At 41.0% G+C, this 23,560-nt stretch overlaps 2 protein-coding genes across 3 annotated transcripts in view; one reads left to right on the plus strand and one right to left on the minus strand.

Annotated features, from left to right (window-relative positions):
* Nucleotides 1-213: 213 nt before the first annotated feature.
* LOC144500430 (thioredoxin-dependent peroxide reductase, mitochondrial-like) lies at nucleotides 214-14,065 on the minus strand. The gene is made up of 7 exons (XM_078223327.1): nucleotides 13,846-14,065; nucleotides 12,948-13,074; nucleotides 10,546-10,687; nucleotides 6,868-7,003; nucleotides 6,302-6,405; nucleotides 2,906-3,071; nucleotides 214-700 (listed from the first exon to the last, which is right to left on the minus strand). Exons 1-7 carry the CDS (start codon nucleotides 13,858-13,860, stop codon nucleotides 647-649), a joined length of 744 nt encoding a protein of 247 aa, XP_078079453.1. The 5' UTR covers nucleotides 13,861-14,065; the 3' UTR covers nucleotides 214-646.
* Nucleotides 14,066-14,071: 6 nt separating this feature from the next.
* Nucleotides 14,072-23,560, plus strand: part of LOC144500429 (U6 snRNA-associated Sm-like protein LSm1) — a 317,623-nt gene continuing 308,134 nt past the window's right edge. The window contains exon 1 of one of the 2 annotated variants that reach the window (XM_078223326.1): nucleotides 14,072-14,129. In XM_078223326.1, the coding sequence (XP_078079452.1) occupies nucleotides 14,084-14,129 (46 nt within the window). In that variant the 5' untranslated portion in view covers nucleotides 14,072-14,083. The remainder of the gene's footprint in view (nucleotides 14,130-23,560) is intronic. The other variant, XM_078223322.1, reaches the window with a different exon arrangement.

The following is a 23,560-nucleotide window of genomic DNA, read 5'->3' on the forward strand; positions in this document are numbered from 1 at the left end:
ACTGTTCCAGAACCATTCTATAGCAGCCATCCTGTCGGAGATCCAATGCCAAATATAACCCAAAAAGCTCAAAATTTCAACCTTCCAAATACAACTCAAGCAGCAAGTACAACTCCTGCAATTAGTTTCTCTAGTATTAAAGAGGTTTAGTCTGAAATTCAGACTAATCCTAAACATTGTAGCAGCTTGAGAAAAATCAAAGGACAATAAATATGAGCATCAATACCTTTATTTAGAAGTGTGTATGTGTATACTTGATAACTATATTATTTAAAAAGTAGTTGAAGTCATTATTGAATTTATTTTGTATAAAATGAATTTATTCATAAATCACTTTAGACTTTCAATTCATTTCTAATACATGGTTAGCTACCGTCTCAACTTTAAATGGTCTTGATATTTTGCTAGATTTTAATTATTCTGCCTTATTACAGGGTATATAGACTTTTAAACAATGAGTAAAGCATTCAGCAGTATAGTGTTCATCTTCTTTTGATCAACAGCATTCATCGGACAAACATTTCAAATTTAGTACTCAGGTCTGGTAAACTTTAATTCGACATCCAACACCACTATCAGGTAAAGAAAACATTTATCTCTGTAAATACTTATTCCCGATAGTCCAAGCCAAAGTAATTTATGCAAATTACTCCTTGACCTTTGCAAAGTACTCTTTCGAAGCTTCTGGAGAAGGTTTGATCTGTAAAATAAATCATGAACAGAATTATTACACCTGTAGATGAAACATGTTTCTGCACTAATAGTGTTAAAGATTGACTAACTCCAAGAGTGCTACTGGGTATAGTCCACACTTGGGAAGTTAGAAGTGCAGAAAGTTCAAGTGGTTTAGAAATAAATTATATGTTTCGTAACATACACAAAGCGGTTATATTTACCATCATCAATCTAAAAGTTAAAATTACAATCTCATTTCTAGTCAAAATCAGAAGTGTGAAAAGGGGATTGGAGCTGGGGAGGGGGGGGGTGGGATGGAATTGAAAATATGTAAATTAGTGACACTAACAGCAACAATGATGCAGTAAAATGCAGTCCCAACACATTGGCCTGTAGAAAATAGCTCCAATCCCTCAATTGGTAAGAGTTGCTTATGTTGATTGAAATGTCATGTCGGGGTGGCAAATAACTTTCCAGATGATTGACAGTTGAGGGAGCAACCTAGGCATAATTCCATTCCATCTAAAATACCTATTCATCAGCTAAGTAGTGTGAGTAGTAGTAAACGATGACAGACTATAACACAATTGTTTAGCCTCAACTGGAGTGTTGTGTCTAATTCTGGGCACAGCACTTCTGCAAGGTGCCTTTGGGAATGTTTCCAGACATGAGGGACATGAGTTTTGGGGATGAAAACTGGAAAGGGGAAGGTTGAGAGCAGATTTGCTAGAGGTGTTCAAAATCAGGAGGGGTCTAAATAGAACAGATTTGGAGAAAATGCTTTCATTAGTGGAAGATTTGAGAAGCAGAGGACACTGACATAAGTTGAATGGCAAAAGAACTAATGGTGACATGAAAAATATTAAAAATTTAAAAATATGGTGAGTAGTTAGGATCTGGGATGCATTGCCTGATAGCGTGCTGCGGCAGAAACAATAATGATTTTCAAACAAGATAAACATGTGAAGAGAAAACATTTTCAAGGCTATGGGGTAAGGGCTTGGGGGGAGGGGAGAGAAAACGAGGAGTGGCACCATGATCAGACTTGTTGATTGTTAAATTTTGCCTAAAATTTTATATTGCATGTTCTATTGGGGGTGACATGGTGGCACAGTGGTTAGCAGTGCTGCCTCACAGCGCCAGGGACCGGGGTTCAATTCCTGGCTTGGGTCACTATCTGCACCTTCTCCTTGTGTCTGCGTGGGTTTCCTCCGGATGCTCCGGTTTCCTCCCACAGTCCAAAGATGTGCGGGTTAGGTGGATTGGCCATGCTAAATTGCCCCTTAGTGTCAGGGGGACTAGCTAGGGTAAATGCATGGGGTTATGGGGATAGGGCCTAGGAATAATATACACAGCAGTCAATGATGTAATTATTTATTTCAGTATTGGATTAACAAAGCATGTTGTGGGAATTATAGAATCCCTACAGTGCAGATAGAGGCCTTTCAGTCCATTCAGCCTGCACCGACAATAATCCTACCCAAGCCCTATCCCTGTAACCCCCATGTATTAACCCTGCTAATCTCCCTGACACTAAGGGGCAATTTAGCATGGCCAATCAACCTAGGCGACACATCTTTGGACTGTGGGAGGAAACCAGAGTACCCAAAGGAAACCCTTTGTTTTAAGGCAGACACAGGGAGAATGTGCAAACTCCACACAGAGTTACCCAAGGCTGGAATTGAACCAGAGTCCCAGGTGCTGTGAGGCAACAGTGCTAACCACTAGGAAAATGAAGGAAATAAACAAAAGAGAGACACTTGCAGTCTGAGTTACAAAACTAAAACAGATTGGAGTTAAAGAAAAAGATTCTCTTAATTTTGAGTGGCCAGCAAGATTTACCATGGGTGATAGACAGGAATGGCGAGGGGAAATGAAAAAAATGAAACAGATATATCAGTTAAATTTACTGCAAAGTGGGGTTTTGCAAGAAAGAAAGGAGAGGGGTATGGGTGTAGGATAAACAGAAGTCTGTACTTGGTGGGATTGTATTAAAACAAACATCTTCAAATTCAGTATTGATGAGAAATCTACGTGCATGAATCTGAAGGGTTTGAAATACACACACAGATGTGATAACAAGAAAATATAGATCTTATAATGCATGCAAAATCTATTATGTTTGAATCACTTTGCAATAGAATAAACATGTTTAGTTTTCAAAGCTAAAAGGCAATTAAAAAAAAGAAACATAGTTTCGTTAAATTGCTATCGAGTAAACTTTACAAACCGTTGGAGAATGAGGTGTCCATTCAGCTGGGCAAACCTCTCCATGGGTTTCCACAAACTGGAAGGCCTTAACCAAGCGTAGAGTCTCTTCAACACTGCGACCTACAGGCAGATCGTTGATGCCGATGTGCTTGATAATGCCATTTGTATCAATGATGAAAAGACCTCTGGTAAAATGAGAACATTTTAAAAGTGAGGAAATCAGAAAATATTATGCAAATTCCACAGCAAGTGTTTCATAAATCATTTCAAATTTATGGTCTTAAAAATTGATATTTACACTCAAGCACACAAACTGAAAAGCACAGCTGAAAATATGCCTCAAGTGTTTCAGTGATGGGGAGAAAAGGCATTAATGTTCATAGCAGAGGACAAAGTAGGGAATTAGGAAGATAACAGTGCCATTATATGGTTGTTTGACTTCTGAATCTGCAGCTCAAACCTAAAAACTGACTAATTCAGCCCACAGAGGAAAAACTGGCAACATCAAGTCATACAATGACGGATGTAGAAAGTTATGGATATTCAAAGGTCAACAGTTGAGGTGCATTATTGTTTTACTCTGTACCTGGTAAGCCTAAAGGATGACGCATGAACACATTCCACATTTCCCCTTTGCAGGAAGGATCCGGACATGCACACAACAAATCATCCCATTTCACTCTAAATTACAAATACTGACACAAATTGACTTCAAAGGCATAGTAATGTTTCTAAGGATGCTCTATTAGACCTTGTAATCAAGGAGTAACCCAGAGCCTGTGGAGTTTAATCCTCTGATGTCCACTTTCTGAGGGACAACAGAAGGAGGTGCTATTTTCTGGTTTTGCAGCCTTTATCCCAGGAAAATCTGTGAATTCATGGAATAATAAAGCACAGCAGGAGACCATTCAGTCCAATATGCACGTACCAGCATTTTGAAACAGGTATAGAATTGATTATAACGTATTGCATACAATTTCATCTCCCATTATCTCAAGTCTGTATCCGCAATTACTGACCCTCCTGCCAATTTACGAAACCCATCATAATTCCAAAGCTACTCAAAGCCTGCAAGTGTAGCATATCTAAGACTTGACTGCATTCCTTCTGAGCTCTGGGACTTGAGTACAATCCTTTCCCTCACTGTCCTAAAACTTTGCATAATCACATCTGTACCTGAAGGCCATTCTTTTTAACAAAACCTATCCTCAACAGCCTTTTTTCATTGGTTAACTGACTCTCCTTTTCCCACCTTTGCTGTACTGTTGCGCTAAAATAGTCTGTTCCACCAATTTCAGTGAACCACTGTCAATGATTGTTTGAATGGTTCAATTGCAGCAGCGGAAAGGGCAAGAAAAATCTTGCTCATATGGCTCACAATCACAAGTAGTAGTAATTTGTGTGGTCAGTTGAATTTACTCTCAAGATGTAAACCTTATCTCAACGGCAGCACTCTTGCCTGCAGATAATCCAGATGAATATTTTCTAGCAGTGATGGTTGAATGCTGCATAGCCGGTGAATGTGAAAGGCACTATATAAATGCAAGGCCTCACTTTGTCACTACGTCATTTAATTAATGTTTCATGGCTATTTTCGGAGGTAGGTGTAAAAACAAGGCTGGATTTTTCACCTACTTGAAAGGAGTAGAACTATAAAGTGCAAAAGGTGAGAATTGTACCTTTTCATTTCAGGTAGGAAAAGAACACCAATATAAAATGGTGTACAATTGTGGATGTCCAGAAATAAGTGCCAGTTAACATTTTTATTGATTTCTTCCCTAGTAAGAATGCAGATGGTCTAACAATTTGTGGAGAGCTGGATAAAAGACCACAGATCAGCTGGAGTGAAAAGCTTCCATCTCATCCTGCAAAATTTACAAATTCAAAATGTGCCATGGTAGGTGGGGAAACAAAAAAAATCTTTAATTATATAGCACCTTGCACATGGTCAGGAAATCCTAGTGCACTTTACAATCAACAGAATACTTTTGAAGTGTAATTACGTAGACAAATTCATAAACAATTTGCATATAACAAAGCTCTGCAAATAGCATAGGAATACAAATCAAGATGATGATTGAAGGAAGCATAAAATCCCTTGCATTTACCCGAAATCACAGAACTAATCTTTCATCCAAAAGACAGTACCTTCAACAATACAGCACACTTTCCGAGTGCTGCAATGAAGAAAGCAAAAGCAAAGATTTTGCTGATCTTTGGAACAAAGATTGCTGCCAGATTCACAGAGCGCAAATTGGATTATTGGAAAACATTTTGACATTAACGATCCCAAATTACATTTATAAATGACGATATGCTGGCCTGCATTTTGCGGATGGAATGTCAGTAACAGCTTTACTCTATGAAACTAACAGTGACATCCACACATGCACAGTTCAATGCGAAAATCCAGAAGTCGCTATCATTGATTCTTTCCTCTTCCTTAGGATATACCATTGATACCTTCACAGGTGAAAATCATCTAGACATCACTGAATTGACATAAATTTCCACTTTTATCGCTATTATTCTTGCCAAATAACCCCTTGAAAAGATTACCTCTTGTGGAATGATGTGGTTGGATTTTTAAACAGCATACAGCTATAATTACTGCTGGTCAACATCTGGCTCTGAAAAACTAATTTTATGTTTGTGGAATGTTGAATTTCTCCAGCCATAAAAATTATGTAGATTTTTAATGTTTTTAATAATAATTCATGATATGCAATCTTCTACCTTAATCCCATGTCCCAATATTTATTTTGCCTTCTCTAAATTATATAATTTGCTGTGAGAATTCTATAATGTGATCGACTTATTAGCCTGCTTGATGCTGGACGCGAAATATGCCCGATAACCAGCACCAGAATGAATTCAACATCTTGAAAGGCAAAATCTGCGGCACAGCGGTCACTAGATCTTTGTGGGCAGCTCAAGGTAAAAGGCAAGCATTGTCACTTCGCTGCTAAATGCAAGATCCTAGCCAAAATTAATACTTATAATATCCAAGGACATCTTGAAGATATTCTGAAAATATAGATTTGAAGGATACCATTACCTTTTGATCCATTTGCAGGCAATTAATGCAAGGTGGCTAAATTGTTATGACATGGCATTGGTAGGGGAGGAAGGAGTGATGTATTCTACTATTCCTTATGGCCACCGCAGATATGCTAACAAAATAAATCAAATTCTAATTTTATTTTGTTGAATTACAGGATTTTTATTACTGCCTTGGGAAAGGTATTCCACATTCCCATTCATTTCAACATTACAAACTCAAGTCCAATCCCAACCTGGATGTAATTAGTGCAACACAGTTCTGCTACCACTGATGTTAAACCGCTGTTTCAACTTTGCCTAACCTGCAACAATGCACCATTCACACTTTTCTGACAAGCACAGAACCTCTTACCTCAGAGCAATACCAGAGCTTTCCAATAACACTCCATAATCCCGAGAGATCTGCTTTGTTAAATCAGACAACAATGGGATATGCATATGCCCAAGACCCCCTTTCTGAAACGAAAGAAAGAACATTAACAAAATGTAATTAAAAGATTTTTCATGTAAAAGAAAAATGACTCCCAGATGTTGAAATGTATTTTTAACTTCATACAAAGTAGAAATATTTTTTGAGAACTTCTGATTTTTATTGTAAAAAGCAGGCACAGAAATAAAGATATCCAAAATTGCCCCCACTTCGAAAATAGATCACCCAGGAATAAAGTTGTTTTATGGATATTAATTTATTCTATTACTTCTCTATAACCATCCAAAATATTGTTTTTTTTGTTATTGTTTGATGTGACAGTTTTAGTTTCAAATTGTGAAGGATTAAAGCAGCAACAGCTAGCTTCTTCGATAAAATGTGTATTTGAACTACTGCACCCAACCTAACTGAAATCCCAATGTTTCTAAAAGGCAAATAAACCACTAAGACGTAGGGTTGTTTTTAAATCTTCTTGGTAACTTCCATACCTTTCTTGGAGTGTTGATCCAGGCAAGATGGGAGAAATGAGAATCTACCGAAACACCAATTACTTCACAGTTTACATCATGGAACTCATTTGCTTTGTTACTAAATGCAACGATCTCAGTTGGGCAGACAAAAGTGCTGGGAAGAGAAATATATTTTTAAAAACTGATTTGTTAGATCACATAGCCTGCTTTTAAAGTAATAACCAGACCAGTGACAGATAAAACCTGATTAAAAAGAAAATCCTACACTGGCTTGCAATCTAGTAAATGCTTTAAAAGGATAAACACAAATACACTTTATTTTATGCACACAAATGCGTTTTTAAAAATGGAACATAAAACCTGGATTTCTTTGTGCACATAAAATATAGGAGCGGGAGAGAAGAAAATTGAGCAATGGGCAAAGTTATGGCAAACAAATTTCAATGTATGATAATGTGAGGTCATCCATTTTGGACCTAAAAAACGATAGAACAGAGCATTTCCTAAAGGGTGAAAATCCATAACAGTACAGGTCCAAAGAGATTTGACAGGCCATTCAGATTAAATATCATGGATAGGTGCAGAAAATAATCAAAGGTTAAAAGGCTAGTCCTCTTATCTAAACGATTAGAATTCAAAAAATGTTACAGCTATACAAAGCTCTGTTAGAATAAACCCAGAGCACTCTTTGCAGGTCTGGGCATCACATCTTAGGAAATATATATTGGCTTGAAGGGAATGCAACACAGTCAGTAGAATGATACCTGGATGCCGGGGATTAAATAACAAGGAGAGGTAACTATGGTTGTATTCTCTCGAACTTGGGTTTGCAAGATATTAAGGAAACAGATAGTGTGGATACATAGGCTAAAGGCATAGGCCAAAGGTTAGAGACGACAAAGAATGGTAGAATTATAGAAATTGCTTCTACAAATGGAAACTGATGCTAGATCATTTGTTATTAGATTTTTGTTAACATAAGAACTAGGAGCGGGAGTAGGCCATCTGGTCCCTCGCGCCAGCTCTGCCATTCAATAAGATCATGGCTGATCTTCTCATGGACACAGTTCTACTTACCTGCCCATTCACCATAACTCTTAATTCCTTTACTGTTCAAAGATGTATCTATCCTTGCCTTAAAAACATTCAATGATGTAACCTCAACTACTTAACTGGGCAGGGAATTCCAGAGATTCACAACCCTTTGGATGAAGAGGCTCCTCCTCAATCCACTTCCCCTTATTTTGAGGCCATGCCCCCTAGTTCTAGTTTCACCTGCCGGTGGAAACAACCTCCCTGCTTCTATCTTATCTATTCCCTTCATAATCTTATATGTTTCTATAAGATTTCCTACGGCATTAAGGGATATGGAGCAGACAGATAAACAGAACTGCGTCACAGAGCTGCCTTGATCTCACTGAATGGTCGGACAGATTTGAAGGTCTAATAAAGTCTACGCCTACTCTATAAAACAGTTATCTTGAGGGAATATAGGGACTGAGAATGGGGGAATGTAAACTACCCACATACCTTAATAACGTCTGAAACAATCTTTAAGAACTACACATATGGGTGCAATCCACCATTTTCATGTTTTAACTTTAAGAATTTAAAATCATATTATCCTTACGAGTTTAGTGCAGTGCTGGGCAACCTTGAATAAGGTGGCACAAGTGGCCCTCCAGATTGAAATCAGGCTTGTTCAAGCGTGTACATTTAATACACACCAAATATTTCGTAATGAGTTAGAAAATGCTTAATCATTTACATATTAATATAACTACCAACTTCAAATGTTATAACCAAAAGAAATATTTATACTTTGAATGCACAGGGAGCCGACAGCTTTCACAGTCAATATTATGTGCATTCAGCATGCACCTCACTTGTCCTTGCTTCACATGTGCACCACTTCAGTCGCACCGGGAAAAAAAACTACGCAGAATATGGCAACGCTGCAGGTGGGCAAAGTCTCATAGGTCACACTCATCTGCTGTAAGTGGCCCCCAGGTCACACAACACTGGTTTAGTGCATTTGGTACAGCATTTAAACTGGAACAGTTGGAAATATTAGTGTGCCAATATTAATAGAATTCACATTGTTGAGTTGTCATTTTACCCCAGGGCAAAGAAATGCTGTTCAAATTTTAAACCCAGTGATCATGGAAAGGAAGTTATTTAACAAACTGGGTTAAACAATCAAAAAGCTGTTTTGAAAGCACACATGTACAATTCTCAGCAGGTTCATCTTCAAAAGTATCATAAGCATTTGATGTGGAAAAAGTCTTTATGATAAGAACATAAGAAATAGGAGCAGGAGTAGGCCATCTAGCCCCTCGGGCCTGCCCCGGCATTCAATAAGATCATGGCTGATCTGAAGTGAATCAGTTCCACTTACCCGCCTGCTCCCCATATCCCTTAATTCCTTTATTGGTCAGAAATCTATCTACCCGTGATTTAAACATATTCAACGAGGTAGCCTCCACCACTTCAATGGGCAGAGAATTCCAGAGATTCACTACCCTCAGAGAGGAAGTTCCCCCTCAACTCTGTTCTGAACCGGCCCCCACTTATTTTGAGGCTGTGCCCTCTAGTTCTAGCTTCCTTTCTAAGTGGAAAGAATCTCTCCACCTCTACCCTATCCAGCCCCTTCATTATCTTATATGTATCTATAAGATCACCCCTCAGCCTTCTAAACTCCAACGAGTACAGACCCAATCTGTTCAATCTCTCCTCATAAACTACACCCCTTATCTCCGGTATCAACCCGGTGAACCTTCTCTGCACTCCCTCCAAGGCCAATATATCCTTTCACAAATAAGGGGACCAAAACTGCACACAGTACTCCAGTTGCGGCCATGATGGTTCAAGTGTGAATAATAATTGAAAGAAAAGCAAGATTGGAAAGCACTAACCAATATTCTAAAAGCCGCTTGTAGCTATCTGATTATTTTTCACATTTATGGTTCTCCCTTCCCAAATATTGCAAAACAGGATGCTAATGAACACAGCATGTAATAAGCCAGTAAGTCTTCATATCTTAAAAGTGGTCAAGTTTATTTAATTCTACATAAAAAACTAAAATCCTTTATTTTTCAGTCACTGCATTGTATACAGCGTGGCAATGGTACACACCAGAAACTACAACACCTATTCTTCAACCTCAACAGTATAGATATAAACCAAGCAATTTCAAAACCAGACAGTATTATTGTTGATGGGGATGGGATTCAAATGACAGAAAACAAACTTAAAGATCAGAGTAAACAAAAAAAGTAGAAAGAGAAAGGAAGTAAAAACAATAGCAAAGAAAAATTAATGAAACCTAACCCTAAGAATACAGTGAGTAATCAAGATACGGGAGTACAACAGTATTTGTTCCCCAAAAGATGTACTCCACCCATCATGTGGCTAATATTTTCATAGCTGATAACACAGCTTAAGATGTGCAGGGCCTCCTGTTCCTTAACTCTGAGCAACACAGGATAATTTTTAGTCTGTTTTTTTTAAAACTTTGCTTAGAAAATGCTTGCAGCAATATACTGTTATATGCATTAGAATTGCTCTTGCAAGAGTTGTCAAAAGAGAAATTTTGAAAGCGACATTCAGGGGGAAATTTGGCAAAGAAATGTACATTAAAATTTCTTCCTCTTGCATTCAAGCTTCAAGTAAAATGCACATGCTAAAATTACTTACAAATCCAGAGGGTAGAAGAAAAGGACCAGATACTTTCCCTTGTAGTCATCCAAACCGATCTCTTTGAACTCACCATTGACCACAGCAGTGCCCTTGAAAAATGGAGCATGTTGGGTAACAGCAGGAGTAAAGTTTGAATAAGCTGAAACACACAAGCACCAATTATCTATCAATATCTACACTCCTACTAATCTCACAGCCACACAAAAATATTTTCACAAATAGAACATTTTCTGAATATTCATTTTCCTTCAATCTGCCTACTAATTAATATTTTTAGCATTACATAGAAACTCCAATATGCATTCTACATGGTCATATAAAATAAGATCCTCAGGGAGAAAAAGCTAACCAAAGATCAGAGCGCAATTAAGCATCCGGAAAAAAATCTAATCAATTTTTAACAAATTGACTGGAGATGTTTTAATGGAATGCTAATAAAATACAAAACAGGTGAAACATAAACATTTTTCCAAACCCTCAATCTAGACTTTGATCATTCAGGCAGTAACCATTTCGCAAGAAATTAGGCTGGAATGCATTCGAAGTATCATTTAATTAAACCAATAAAAGCATTGACGGTCAAATTAGAAACAATATTTCAGTACTGAAAATTCCCTTTATGAAATGTACTAATTTCACAGTATGATACTGGGAATAATATGAGAAAACAGGTGCACAAGCTGTTCATCCCCTTCTGTACAAAATACATAAGAACATAGTTTAGGATTTTTTTTAAAAGGCACTCTCAAGAGTGCTGGTTGCTAGTATCCAATGCAGGTTAAACTGTAATGGCAACTAAAAAGCAGAATGTAAAAGCAGGGTTTTTTTCCCCACAAGTTATATTCAAAGCTGAAGAGGGATCTCCAGTCACAGTTGATAAATCACAAAAACGCAAGGCCACTGAGAAGGCAAACATGGTTTGCATTGTGAGGACAGAACAACATAAATGCAAGGTTACTGCAATTAGATTATATACAGCTGCATTTGGAATTGTCTTCAGTTTTGATTCCCACATATCAGGAGATTGAAATGTTGCAGAAACATTCATGAAGGGAACTACAATGATAGTCACAATTCCGCAAGTCAAAGTTTGGCTACGTTTATTAGAGGAGAGCAGGCTTAAAGGAGATAAGATTGAGGTTTAAAAATGGAGGAAATGGGTTCTGTGTAGCTAAAAAGATTATCTGAAAATGGATAGGGCTGAGCCATCAATACAAAATACTGGGTAAAAAGCTAGATTACATGTTAAGAGGTGGATGACATTTAAAGTCATGAAAAGTAACCTATGCAGCAGCCGACAACAGAAAGGTTTGAGATATCATGCTCGCCAAAGAACCATTGAATCCCTAGTGCAGAAAGAGGCCATCCGGTCCATCGCGTCTGCGCCCACCCTCTGAAAGAACGTCCACCCAGCCCCTACTCTTCACCCTTTCCCTGTAGCCCTGGGCATTTACCATGGCTAATCCACCTAACCTGCATATCTTTGGACTATGGGAGGAAACCCACACAGACACAAGGAGAAAGTGCAAACTCCAGTCACCCAAGGCAGCAATGGTGCCCAACATAGAGCTTGTTCGGTAGTCTTAGAGTCAGAGAGGAATCACCTAGTTTCTTGCTAAATAGTTTGTGTTTCTTCTGGAGGATTTTTAGTTTTTTTTTTACACGAGGTGTGGACATCACTAGCAAAGCCAACATTTGTTGCGCAACCCAACTGCCCTCGAGGAAGTGGTGGTGGAGTTGCCTTCTCGAACCATTCCAGTCCACTTCAGCACACTTTCACCTGCAGTGTTAGCAGTTTGGTGGGACTGAGTGGCTTGCTATGCCATTTCAGAGGAAATGTTAAGGGTCAACAACATTGCTGTGGGTCAGGGTTCACATGTTGGCCAGGCCAAGTAAAGATGGCAGATTTCCTTCCCTAAGGGACAGTGGTGAAACAGGTGAGTTCTTCCTAACAACTGGCATTTTCTGAGTCACCATTATGAAGACTAGCTTTTATTAATCGAATTGATGTAATTTAAATTCCACCAGCTGCCATTGTGGAATTTGAATCATGCCCCCTCCCCCCCCCCAGTCTGGGCCAGGCCACTGACCTTGTCACTATCTCCCAGCAGTATCGTGTCCGTTGCTGTATCAATCGGTTTGAAAATTCTTACTGTATTAGGAGTAATTTGTTTTCCTAATGTAATTTTTTAAAAATGTCCAAGAAACACGCTCCTCCTGAAATACTCCTCCTGAGACTGTGTGTAAATTAGAAGGAAATGTATTAGTGGTGACAGGTTAGGCTGTAAACAGCTGGTTCTAACCCTGGGTCTCTTGGAAGAAGCTGTACTTCGTTTAATGTTTAGAGTTAAAATAATGACAAGATCCTTCAGAACATGTCAGTTTCTCAGGACACTTACTTGTGCTGAAGCTGCGTTTATGATTTATGAAAGAGGTCGGAATCTTCCAGTCTGCTGCATGTTTTTGAATACAAAGCCGTCCGACAGCTGCGGAAACTCCTCTGGCGTGTAAACATGCTCGGTAAAGCTGCAAAAAAAAAGCAACAACGACACAAGCAGAAAGGACCATAAATCACTCTCACTCCCAACCGAGAAGGCCGAGTCTCATTTCAAGTCAAGCATGCCTGGTACACAAGGCGTAAAAAGTTTGATAAAGTGGCTCCTGAAGCAAAATGCTGTGCAGTGTAATAAATGATAGGAATTTTGACCGCTTCAAATAATGTCACTTGCCACAACTTTAAAAATAAATGAACGCAGGAGCAGCCTTGACTTTCAGCAACAGGGCTTGCGGGTTCTGATCGAATACTCTGCTAAAACAACTGAGTTTCATTGCCATGTGGTTGGAGGGGTTTGGGAAGAGATCCGTCTCCCTGAGGGAGAAGGAATCACACAGCAGCCCCAGCTCAGATATTGTTAACAGGGTCACACAGCAGCCCCAGCTCGGATATTGTTAACAGGGTCACACAGCAGCCCCAGCTTGGATATTGTTAACAGGGTCACACAGCAGCCCCAGCTCGGATATTGTTAACAGGGTCACGGGCTGAAGGACACGGTTGCAGCATTGAATACACAGAGACAGCGCTGGGGATGGGGGGGGGTAGAGGCCACCTGTCCCTCTGCTCCGAGTCTTATCCACAATGCGTCACCCCGCCGCGGGCTTTAATTTAAACATGAAAGATTGACTATCGGGTTTTTAAAGTGTTATCCGCTCGCACACACAGACATGCTGCTGACAGGGCCGGGACGTGTCCGCAGCCTCTCTGATATCAATATAACCGCACACGCAGCTCCCACTCACCCCAGCCGCCGCCATCTTGCTGCTCCCGGCGCCGCCGCACCGACTACAACCCCCCTCCCGACCGCCTCAAAAATCAACACCCCACTCAGAAACACCACTTCGCTGCCTGAACAAACCCAGCCCCGGCCCACAACATAATTATAAACAGCGGGAAGGAGGATTTAAACTCAGGCCCCGCCCACTGGCCAGGACCGGAAGCCGGCCGTCCATTCCCGGGGTCACTTCCGGAGGAGCAAAGATGAACTACATGCCAGGGACAGCCAGCCTGATAGAGGACATTGACAGTAAGGGAATATACTCACACTGTGTATACTCAATTATAATCACTAACTGTAGCCAGCCTGATAGAGGACATTGACAGTAAGGGAATATACTCACACTGTGTATACTCAATTATAATCACTAACTGTAGCCAGCCTGATAGAGGACATTGACAGTAAGGGAATGTACTCACACTGTGTATACTCAATTATCATCATGAACTGTAGCCAGCCTGATAGAGGACATTGACAGTAAGGGAATGTACTCACACTGTGTATACTCAATTATCATCACTAACTGTAGCCAGCCTCATAGAGGACATTGACAGTACGGGAATATACTCACACTGTGTATACTCAATTAAAATCACTAACTGTAGCCAGCCTGATAGAGGACATTGACAGTAAGGGAATGTACTCACACTGTGTATACTCAATTATCATCACTAACTGTAGCCAGCCTCATAGAGGACATTGACAGTACGGGAATATACTCACACTGTGTATACTCAATTAAAATCACTAACTGTAGCCAGCCTGATAGAGGACATTGACAGTAAGGGAATGTACTCACACTGTGTATACTCAATTAAAATCACTAACTGTAGCCAGCCTGATAGAGGACATTGACAGTAAGGGAATGTACTCACACTGTGTATACTCAATTATCATCATGAACTGTAGCCAGCCTGATAGAGGACCTTGACAGCACGGGAATATACTCACACTGTGTACACTCAATTAAAATCACTAACTGTAGCCAGCCTGATAGAGGACATTGACAGTAAGGGAATGTACTCACACTGTGTATACTCAATTATAATCACTAACTGTAGCCAGCCTGATAGAGGACATTGGGTACTGAATCCCAGGTACTGATCCCAAGGTACTGAAAGAAATGTCAGAGGTAATAGCGGATGCGTTAGTGGTTATTTATCAAAATTCGTTGGATTCTGGGGTAGTGCCGGCGGATTGGAAAACGGCTAATGTTACACCGCTGTTTAAAAAAAGGAAATAGACAAATAGGGGCGGCACGGTAGCACAGCGGTTAGCACTGCTGCTTCACAGCTCCAGGGGCCTGGGTTCGATTCCCGGCTTGGGTCACTCTCTGTGTGGAGTTTGCACATTCTCCTCATGTCTGCGTGGGTTTCTTCCGGGTGTTCCGGTTTCCTCCCACAGTCCAAAGATGTGCGGGTTAGGTGGATTGGCCATGCTAAAATTGCCCCTTAGTGTCCTGGGATGCGTAGATTAGAGGGATTAGTGGGTAAAATATGTAGGGATATGGGGGTAGGGCCTGGGTGGGATTGTGGTCGGTGCAGACTCGATGGGCCGAATGGCCTCTTTCTGTACTGTAGGGTTTCTATGACTTCTATGAAAAGGTGGGTAACTACACGCCGGTTAGCTTAATGTCTGTAGTTGGGAAAATGCTGGAATCCATAATTAAAGAAGAAATAACAGGCCATCTGGATAAGAATGGTTCGATTAAGTAGGCGCAGCATGGATTCATGAGGGGAAAGTCGTGCTTGACAAACTTGTTGGATTTTTATGAAGATGTGACTCGTGCGGTTGATGGAGGTGAACCGGTGGATGCGGTGTTTTTGGATTTCCAAAAGGTATTTGATAAGGTGCCTCACAAAAGGTTGCTGAAGAAGATTGGGTCACACGGAGTTGGGGGTAGGGTGTTAGCGTGGATTGGGGATTGGCTATCCGACAGGAAGCAGAGAGTCGGAATAAATGGGTGCTTTTTTGGTTGGCAGATGGTAACTAGTGGCATGTCGCAGGGATCGGTACTGGGGCCTCAACTATTTACCATTTATATAGACGATCTGGAGGAGGGGACTGAGTGTCGGGTAACAAAGTTTGCAGACGACACAAAGATAAGTGGAAAAGTGAATCGTGTGGAGGGCGTAGAAGGTCTGCAGAGAGATTTGGACAGGCTGAGTGAGTGGGCGAGGATCTGGCAGATGGAGTATAACGTTGACAAATGCGAGGTTATTCACTTTGGAAGAAATAATAGCAAATTGGATTATTATCTAAATGGAAAGAAATTACAACATGCTACTGTGCAAAGGGACCTGGGGGTCCTTGTGCATGAGACGCAAAAACCCAGTCTGCAGGTGCAACAGGTGATCAAGAAGGCAAATGGGATGTTGGCCTATATCGCAAGGGGGATAGAATATAAAAGCAGAGATGTCTTGCTGCATCTGTACAGGGCATTGGTAAGGCCGCAGCTGGAATACTGTGTAGTATTGGTCCCCTTATTTGCGGAAGGATATATTGGCCTTGGAGGGAGTGCAGAGAAGGTTCACCAGGTTGATACCAGAGATGAGGGGTGTTGATTATGAGGAGAGACTGAGCAGATTGGGTTTGTACTCGTTGGAATTTAGAAGGCTGAGGGGGGATCTTATAGAGACCCATAAGATAATGAAGGGGCTGGATAGAGTAGAGGTGGAGAGATTCTTTCCACTTAGAAAGGAAGCTAGAACTAGAGGGCACAGCCTCAAAATAAAGGGGGGTCAGTTTAGGACAGAGTTGAGGAGGAACTTCTTCTCTCAGAGGGTGGTGAATCTCTGGAATTCTCTGCCCACTGAAGTGGTGGAGGCTACCTTGTTGAATATGTTTAAATCACGGACAGATGGATTCCTGATCGGTAAGGGAATTAGAGGTTATGGGGATCAGGCGGGTAAGTGGAACTGATCCACTTCAGATCAGCCATGATCTTATTGAATGGCGGGGCAGGCTTGAGGGACTAGATGGCCTACTCCTGCTCCTATTTCTTATGTTCTTATGTTCTTATTGTCAGTACGGGAATGTACTCACACTGTGTATACTCAATTATCATCACTAACTGTAGCCAGCCTGATAGAGATATGTAAGGGATTATATGCACAGTCTCTTTGTTTGCGTAATTCTAATGTCTTTCAATGGTACGTTCATATGAACGGGTCTGGTCAACGGATCAAACTAGAGTTGTATCCCTTTGGATTCGTACGTTCCAGGTTGTTTTGATCATGGTTTTCAGGATATTACAGAACAGAAAGGAATGAAAGATGGAAATTATTATTAGGGTGGAACGGTCTTCATGACTTGTTGTAAAAGTTAAAGTCATACCATTCAGGAGTGTAGTTAGAAAACCTTTTTACACATAGAGGGCAGAATGTATTACCTTCCCTGAGATGAATTTGGAGATGAAGAGGCTTTTTAATTAAGCGGGAGTGCCCTGTGGGGACTCCGCCTCCTTGCCACTTCTGTCACAATTAACTCTGAGGTCGGAAGGCCTGAGAGTGACCTTTTCACTGTGCTGAGTATTGAGATCCTTTGGACAGTTGATGGTCACTTAAGGGTCTCATTGGTATTAACCCAGCATGATGTGTGACATCATGCAGGGAGTCCTGGAAGCAAATACTGTCAGTGATTGATTGAGGGACCAGGCCTCTGAAAGTGGAAGGCATGCCCTTGCTCTTGCTACTGTGTGCCTACCCAATCCTCCCACCACTTCCATCTCACCATTACTCATCTGTGGCCTGGGTCACTCATTGATCTTGGACCTCTGGCAGTTGCTGGCTGCAGACACTGCTCCAGCTGGCACTGCCTGCTATGGACAGCTGCCAACCTGCGGCTGGTAGCTCTTGCGGGTGGGGGAATGGACCCTTGCCTTGGAGGTCCTTGATCGTGGGAAAGGCCTGCTGCTGGCTAATTAAGTGCCTGGTTGGCACTGAGTATGGTATGCTTTGTCAGAAGAAGGAGACACAGGGCTATTACCAGCTCTCCAAAAAGTGGGCAAGTGCCCGGTTGCCTGCATTGATTACTACCCAAAGGTGATAGAAGCTTGAATCCCTCTTCTACAAACAGCAATTGATGTCAGCTCAGTTGTTAACTTTGAAACTGAGATTGATAGATGTTTGTGATCCAAAAGTACAAACTAAAGACGGGAATTAGGTCGCAGTTGAGCCAAGATCTCATTGAATCGCTGAATCGCAACAGACTTGTGAGCCTAAGTGGCCTATTCTTGATCCTGTCTTTTTTTCTTCACTGAGATATAACTGTTTGGATCTTGTTCAATAATCATAGTTGTGCACCATCCAAGCTAAGACATGGACTTTTGTTTACTGAATGGAAAACCACAACACCTATATTGAGGGAGTGAGGATTATCTTCCAGTTCTGATGTGATGGTGATGTTATACAGAAATTTTAAATAAAATCTCAGTATATATTAAGCCTTAGTAACTGGACCGTCCTTGGCAGTAATTAGTTATTGAATTACTTGTACAATGACTAGTTTCCAGATCTTGGAAGGATTGTTATCTTTGCTGCCATAAAAGAGGAGCTTACTTATATTGATTCCTTCTAACTGATCCAAGAATGAATAAGCTTTGAGTCTTCATGCAGTAACCCCTGTTGTGAGGCATTTAACATTAAGGTGCCTCTCCACATAATATAGATACGTGTTAGAATATCATGGAATGTTATGATATATTCTTCCACCACCAATGCTGTCAAAATGCTGGCTAGCATTCGCTGTTATAAGTTTATTGTTGCAAAATGGTTACTGCAGCAGGTTACGGTGGGTTTTACCACCCAACGCACTTTACTACTTTAAACAAAGAAAATTTTGAAAGGTACAACCTACTCCCCTCCTTCCAATCGGTCCATATCTTCCGCAGAGCGGAAATCATTGTCAGTGTCAACCATGTAAAAGGCATTTCCATAAGTGGACCGTGAGCTGAAAACTTGTGTTTGTATATAGCCCCCTTTTAATTTGCGAGTGATTCAATTTAAAAATAAGCGGGCAGTGAAGCTTTATTCTTAAACAAGATGAGGGTTCATTTATGTGAAAACCACTGCTGAAAGTGAATTAAGTAAAAGTGATAAAGTTACCAACTAAAATACAGATACAAAGATTAAAATGTAAATAATGGAAAAAAAGATACTTAAAGGTGAGATTTCAAATCAGTCTCTGTAAGGTATCGTTGCAAGCTGTTGAACGAATTCCTTCCTTCTGAAATGGAGGAGTTGAAACTTGAGATTCGGTTTAGCAGCTGTGATGGCTTCTGCAGTCGACTAGTTAGTGCTTGCCCTTTTTCAGGTAGCCTCAACAGGGCAAGCAGGTTTTGGGAGAGAGAGACGGTTTTGTGTTCCTCACTAATTCTGACATTTGAAGATTGCCTAGATTATCCTCAGCAGAACAACCATTCCTCTTTGAATCCCGGTGGCAGAGAGAAAACTCCACTGATGATGTCTCTCAGAGTTCTTCCTGGGGGTTCAGCACCCTGCCTCCTGCATTGGCTTCTTTAAGCCTCCTTTATACAGCACAAAAAGCAAAGAAATGGCTGCTCTGTTAATTTTCAAGGAATCATTGCTTTACTGGGCAAATTGATTATTTGCATTAGGGTTCTTTGAGGTTCCTTCCTGTCTCCTGTCCGCTTAGAAGTAAAAGGGTTTTTCACATCTTTTCAAAGATTTATTGGACGTCTGAGGAGGGGTCTTTTGTGGTTTAATGACTCTTTGTAACCAGCTCTATTTCCGGCAAGTTTTGAACGAACAAAGAAAGATGCCGTGTTATTTATCCATACTTACATTTTGAAAAAGGCTTATAAACTCAGTGTAATGGTTTGCAAACAGAGATGTTCCTTTAAAATCTATGATATCATAATTACATGTTTGTGACAGTCAGATTGCTGCTCTGCTCGAACTTTTCTCCCTGACTCGATGCTGCTCCACATATTTATTATTAAAGCCTAGTTTTACCAGAAATGTGGAGTGCAGCATCCCTCGGAGAGCTCCATCACAGTGTAGTAGAGTTGGGGAGAGGGGGGGTGGGAACAGCACAACTCCCCTTTTTACAGTATGATAAAGGCAAAATACTGCGGATGATGAGCTCTGACAAAGGGTCATCCTGACTCAAAATTTTGGCTCTATCCTCTCTCCACAGATGCTGTCAGACCTGCTGAGATTTTCCAGTATTTTCTATTTTTGTCCCCTTTTTACAGTAGTAGCTGCCTTATGGTAAGTCTAAAGATCCAGTTTGAATGATAGTGAGTGAGTGTTGGTAGATGGATGAATAGGTGTGTGGATGAATGAGTGACTGGGTACGGTGGATGAGGCAAAGTGGGTAAATGAGTGGGTGGGAAGGGTGGGTAATATGGTAGGTGAATAGGGCGGTAGATGGACAAGATGGCAGGGGGCTAGGTTGGTAGGTAGGAATGGGTGGCCGGTGGGTTAGGTGATATTCTGATCTTGGGTATTTGGGCGGTTTTGGGGGATAGTCAGGTGGGTATGGTCAGAGGGAAGTTAGGGACTTCAGTGGGAATAATTTGAGGGGGAGGGTGTTCAGTGATGTAGTTACCCAGGAGTTATAGTAGGTTTTTCTGTCTAAATCATCTGGGTATCTATTCGGGTAAATAAATTGCAACTGTCCAAAAACTTCAACTCTAGCTCTGAGTTAGAAAGATGAGAGTCCTGGGGAACAGGAAAATTTTCTACCAGAAGTTGAAGCTTCCTGGGCAATTCCCACAGAAGTTCATGTGTCAGGACTTCGACGATCTAGAGACTGGAAGATTTGGGCCCATATGTAGAACTACAAAAATGCAATGAAATAGCCCAGCTACTTCAAAACTCAATTATCCGGTCAATATTGGGAAGAAACTGGATGTTTCTTCTTATTTATGTTCTCCACGCACCACTTGTAGTGAGCCATTACCAAGTTCCACTTTACTAAGAGAAAATTTAATGTGAGAAAAGATTTTAAGGCTTGAATTATGTACTAATAGTTCAATAGGGAGAGGACACCACCCTGCCACATGAGGTCTTTATCGCCAGCCCTGATCTTGTCACTGAGGCATCAGTTTTCCCCCCCAGTTGATACTTTGACAGCTGCTCATCCGCAATTTTATTTGTTTACTTAGTTTGAACAATACCTTCTTGTTTGTCTCTCTGTTTATTTTCTTAAAATATCCTCAAATCTAAAAACTTCCTGCATTGGAAGAAGGCATCATTAGCTTTATGTCCAATCTGTCAGATTTAGTTTATTATGGTCATTGTAATAGATTTGCACTGTAAATATTGTGGTCATTTTTCTGGAGCTTTTCCTTCGATTGATTGGCACAATTGCTTGCTATGTCTGACTGCTGCTTAGAAGGTGGCAAAATACCGATGGTGGCTATTGTTTTTCCTGCATATGCAAAGGGATTGGTTAAAGCATCACCAATCTATCATCCATCATCAGTTGAAAGCAATTTCTACTTTGTCCACTTACTAAACACATACCTGGCACTACCCAATCATTGACTTTGTTGGTACCTGTACACTTAAAAAAGAATATAAGAATACTTTTTTAAAATATTCTTATTCAAAATGGTGCTGTAAATTCTGTTAACCAATGTTAAGAAATTCTGTGTGAAGGAAAACTGCTAATATTCTGACTCTTACATCCTCATTTGTTGTTTCTAATGTTAATCTGTTTTGATTACTTCAACCTGGCTCTTTCTATACATCCAGTGCTTTTACATCTAGTTCAAATATGCTCAGTATTGGTACTGGCCGCTATTGACACCTCCCATGGTAACTTAATCTTTATCAAATGTTCCCGTTTCACCTTCTGGTGTTATCTGGAGAGGCCTCTGTACTGATGTGGGTGTGGAGGGTGGGGTGGGAGTAGGGGGAACTCTCTTTTTAAAGGTCTTGTGTTGTCCCTTCTGCAAGGTTCAGACAGTGTGACCTGCAATCATTTCTACAGGGCAAGCAAATACGCTGCCAAAATTCTCATTTTGCCCAAATGGGAGCTAATAACAGGGGCCTTCTCAGAATGTGCAGACCAGTGTTGTGTCTTCTCTAAAGAATTCGCTACAGCTAACTGAGGATTTCCAACCTTTGCAATTAGTATAGCCATGATGTGGAGATGCCGCTGTTGGACTGGGGTAGGCACAGTAATAAGTCTCACAACACCAGGTTAAAGTCCAACAGGTTTATTTGTATCACGAGCTTTCGGAGCGCTGCCCCTTCATCAGGTGAGTGACCTTATGAAGGGGCAGCGCTCCGAAAGCTCGTGCTACCAAATAAACCTGTTGGACTTTAACCTGGTGTTGTGAGACTTCTTGCTGTGCCAATCAATATAGAGCTGCAGTTGACCCTCCAAGGACTGTACAGAAAGACATGTCAAAAACTGGTCTTTCATACTGGGGGTAGCTTTAACTTTATGCAATCGTGTACAATGGGTGCCAGCAAATCTACGGCTTGTTTTACATCTCTCCCAATTTTTATTTCAATTGCTACTCTTTAAGAACATTTTGCAACATTTAGACCCTTTCCCTCTATTCCAGAGAGAAAGGATCAAAACGGTTGCTCAGATACCATGAAGAATGGAGGAAATCATTGTGGTCTCTGGATTTAAGGAATATCCTGACATCAAGCATTACAGCTACAGTCCATTCTTGAATCCTTGAATGAACCACTTATTAAGCAAGCTCTACTTCTGATGGAAAACAAAATATAAATTAAGTCTAGACAAAGTCACTCTGCTTTCAGTGCTTTTGGAATACATAATTCAAGGAGCCATGATTTTCATGTCAACACAAAAACAAAACACTGCGGCTGATGGGAATCTGAAATGAAAACAAAAATGCTGGAAAAGCTCAGGCAACGTGTCTGGAAAGAAACAGACTTAGCATTTCAGCTCAATGACCCTTCTTCAGCAATGCAACGAGAGTTTGGGAAACAAAGCAGCAAGAGTTCGGGTGAAAAGCAGTTCAAGTTCGACAGTCAAAGTAGAGAAAGATTGGGAGACAAAGCGGTGAGAGTTCGGGAGACAAAGCGAAGAATGCTCGGGAGACAAAGCGGTGAGAATTCGGGAGACAAAGCGGCGAGCGAGAGTTTGGGAGACAAAGTGGCGAGAATTCTGGAAATAAAGCTAAGAAAGTTTGGAAGGCAAAGCGAAGAAAGTTCGGGAGACAAAGCAACAAGTGTTCGGGTGACAAATCAGCAAGAGTTCGGGAGTCAAAGCAGCGAGAGCTTGGGAGTCAAAGCGGCGAGAATTTGGGAGACAAAGCAGAAGGAGTTCGAGAGACAAAGCGGCGCGAATTCGGGAGACAAAGCAGTAAGAGTTCGAGAGACAAAGCAGTGAGAGTTCGGGAGACAAAGCGGTGAGAGTTTGGGAGACAAAGCGGCGAGAGTTTGGGAGACAAAGCGATGGGAATTCAGGGGACAAAGCGGCGAGAGTTCAGGAGATAAAGCTAAGAAAGTTTGGAAGGCAAAGCGAAGAAAGTTCGGGAGACAAAGCAACAAGGGTTCGGGTGACAAATCAGCAAGAGTTCGGGAGTCAAAGCAGCAAGAGCTTGGGAGTCAAAGCGGCGAGAATTCGTGAGACAAAGCAGCAAGAGTTCGAGAGACAAAGCGGTGAGAGTTTGGGAGACAAAGTGGCGAGAGTTCAAGAGACAAAGCGGCGAGAGTTTGGGAGAC

This window comes from Mustelus asterias, chromosome 11 (assembly GCF_964213995.1).
Source record: "Mustelus asterias chromosome 11, sMusAst1.hap1.1, whole genome shotgun sequence".
NCBI lineage: Eukaryota > Metazoa > Chordata > Chondrichthyes > Carcharhiniformes > Triakidae > Mustelus > Mustelus asterias.

What these genes read in the sequence shown, in the direction of transcription:
- LOC144500430 (XM_078223327.1), bottom strand. An exon ending in TTCTTCTACCCTCTGGATTT is followed by an intron (nt 7,004 to 10,545) that starts GTAAGTAATTTT and finishes TTCTCTTCCCAG; the next exon opens with CACTTTTGTCTGCCCAACTG. An exon ending in GGATCAACACTCCAAGAAAG is followed by an intron (nt 6,406 to 6,867) that starts GTATGGAAGTTA and finishes CTTTCGTTTCAG; the next exon opens with AAAGGGGGTCTTGGGCATAT.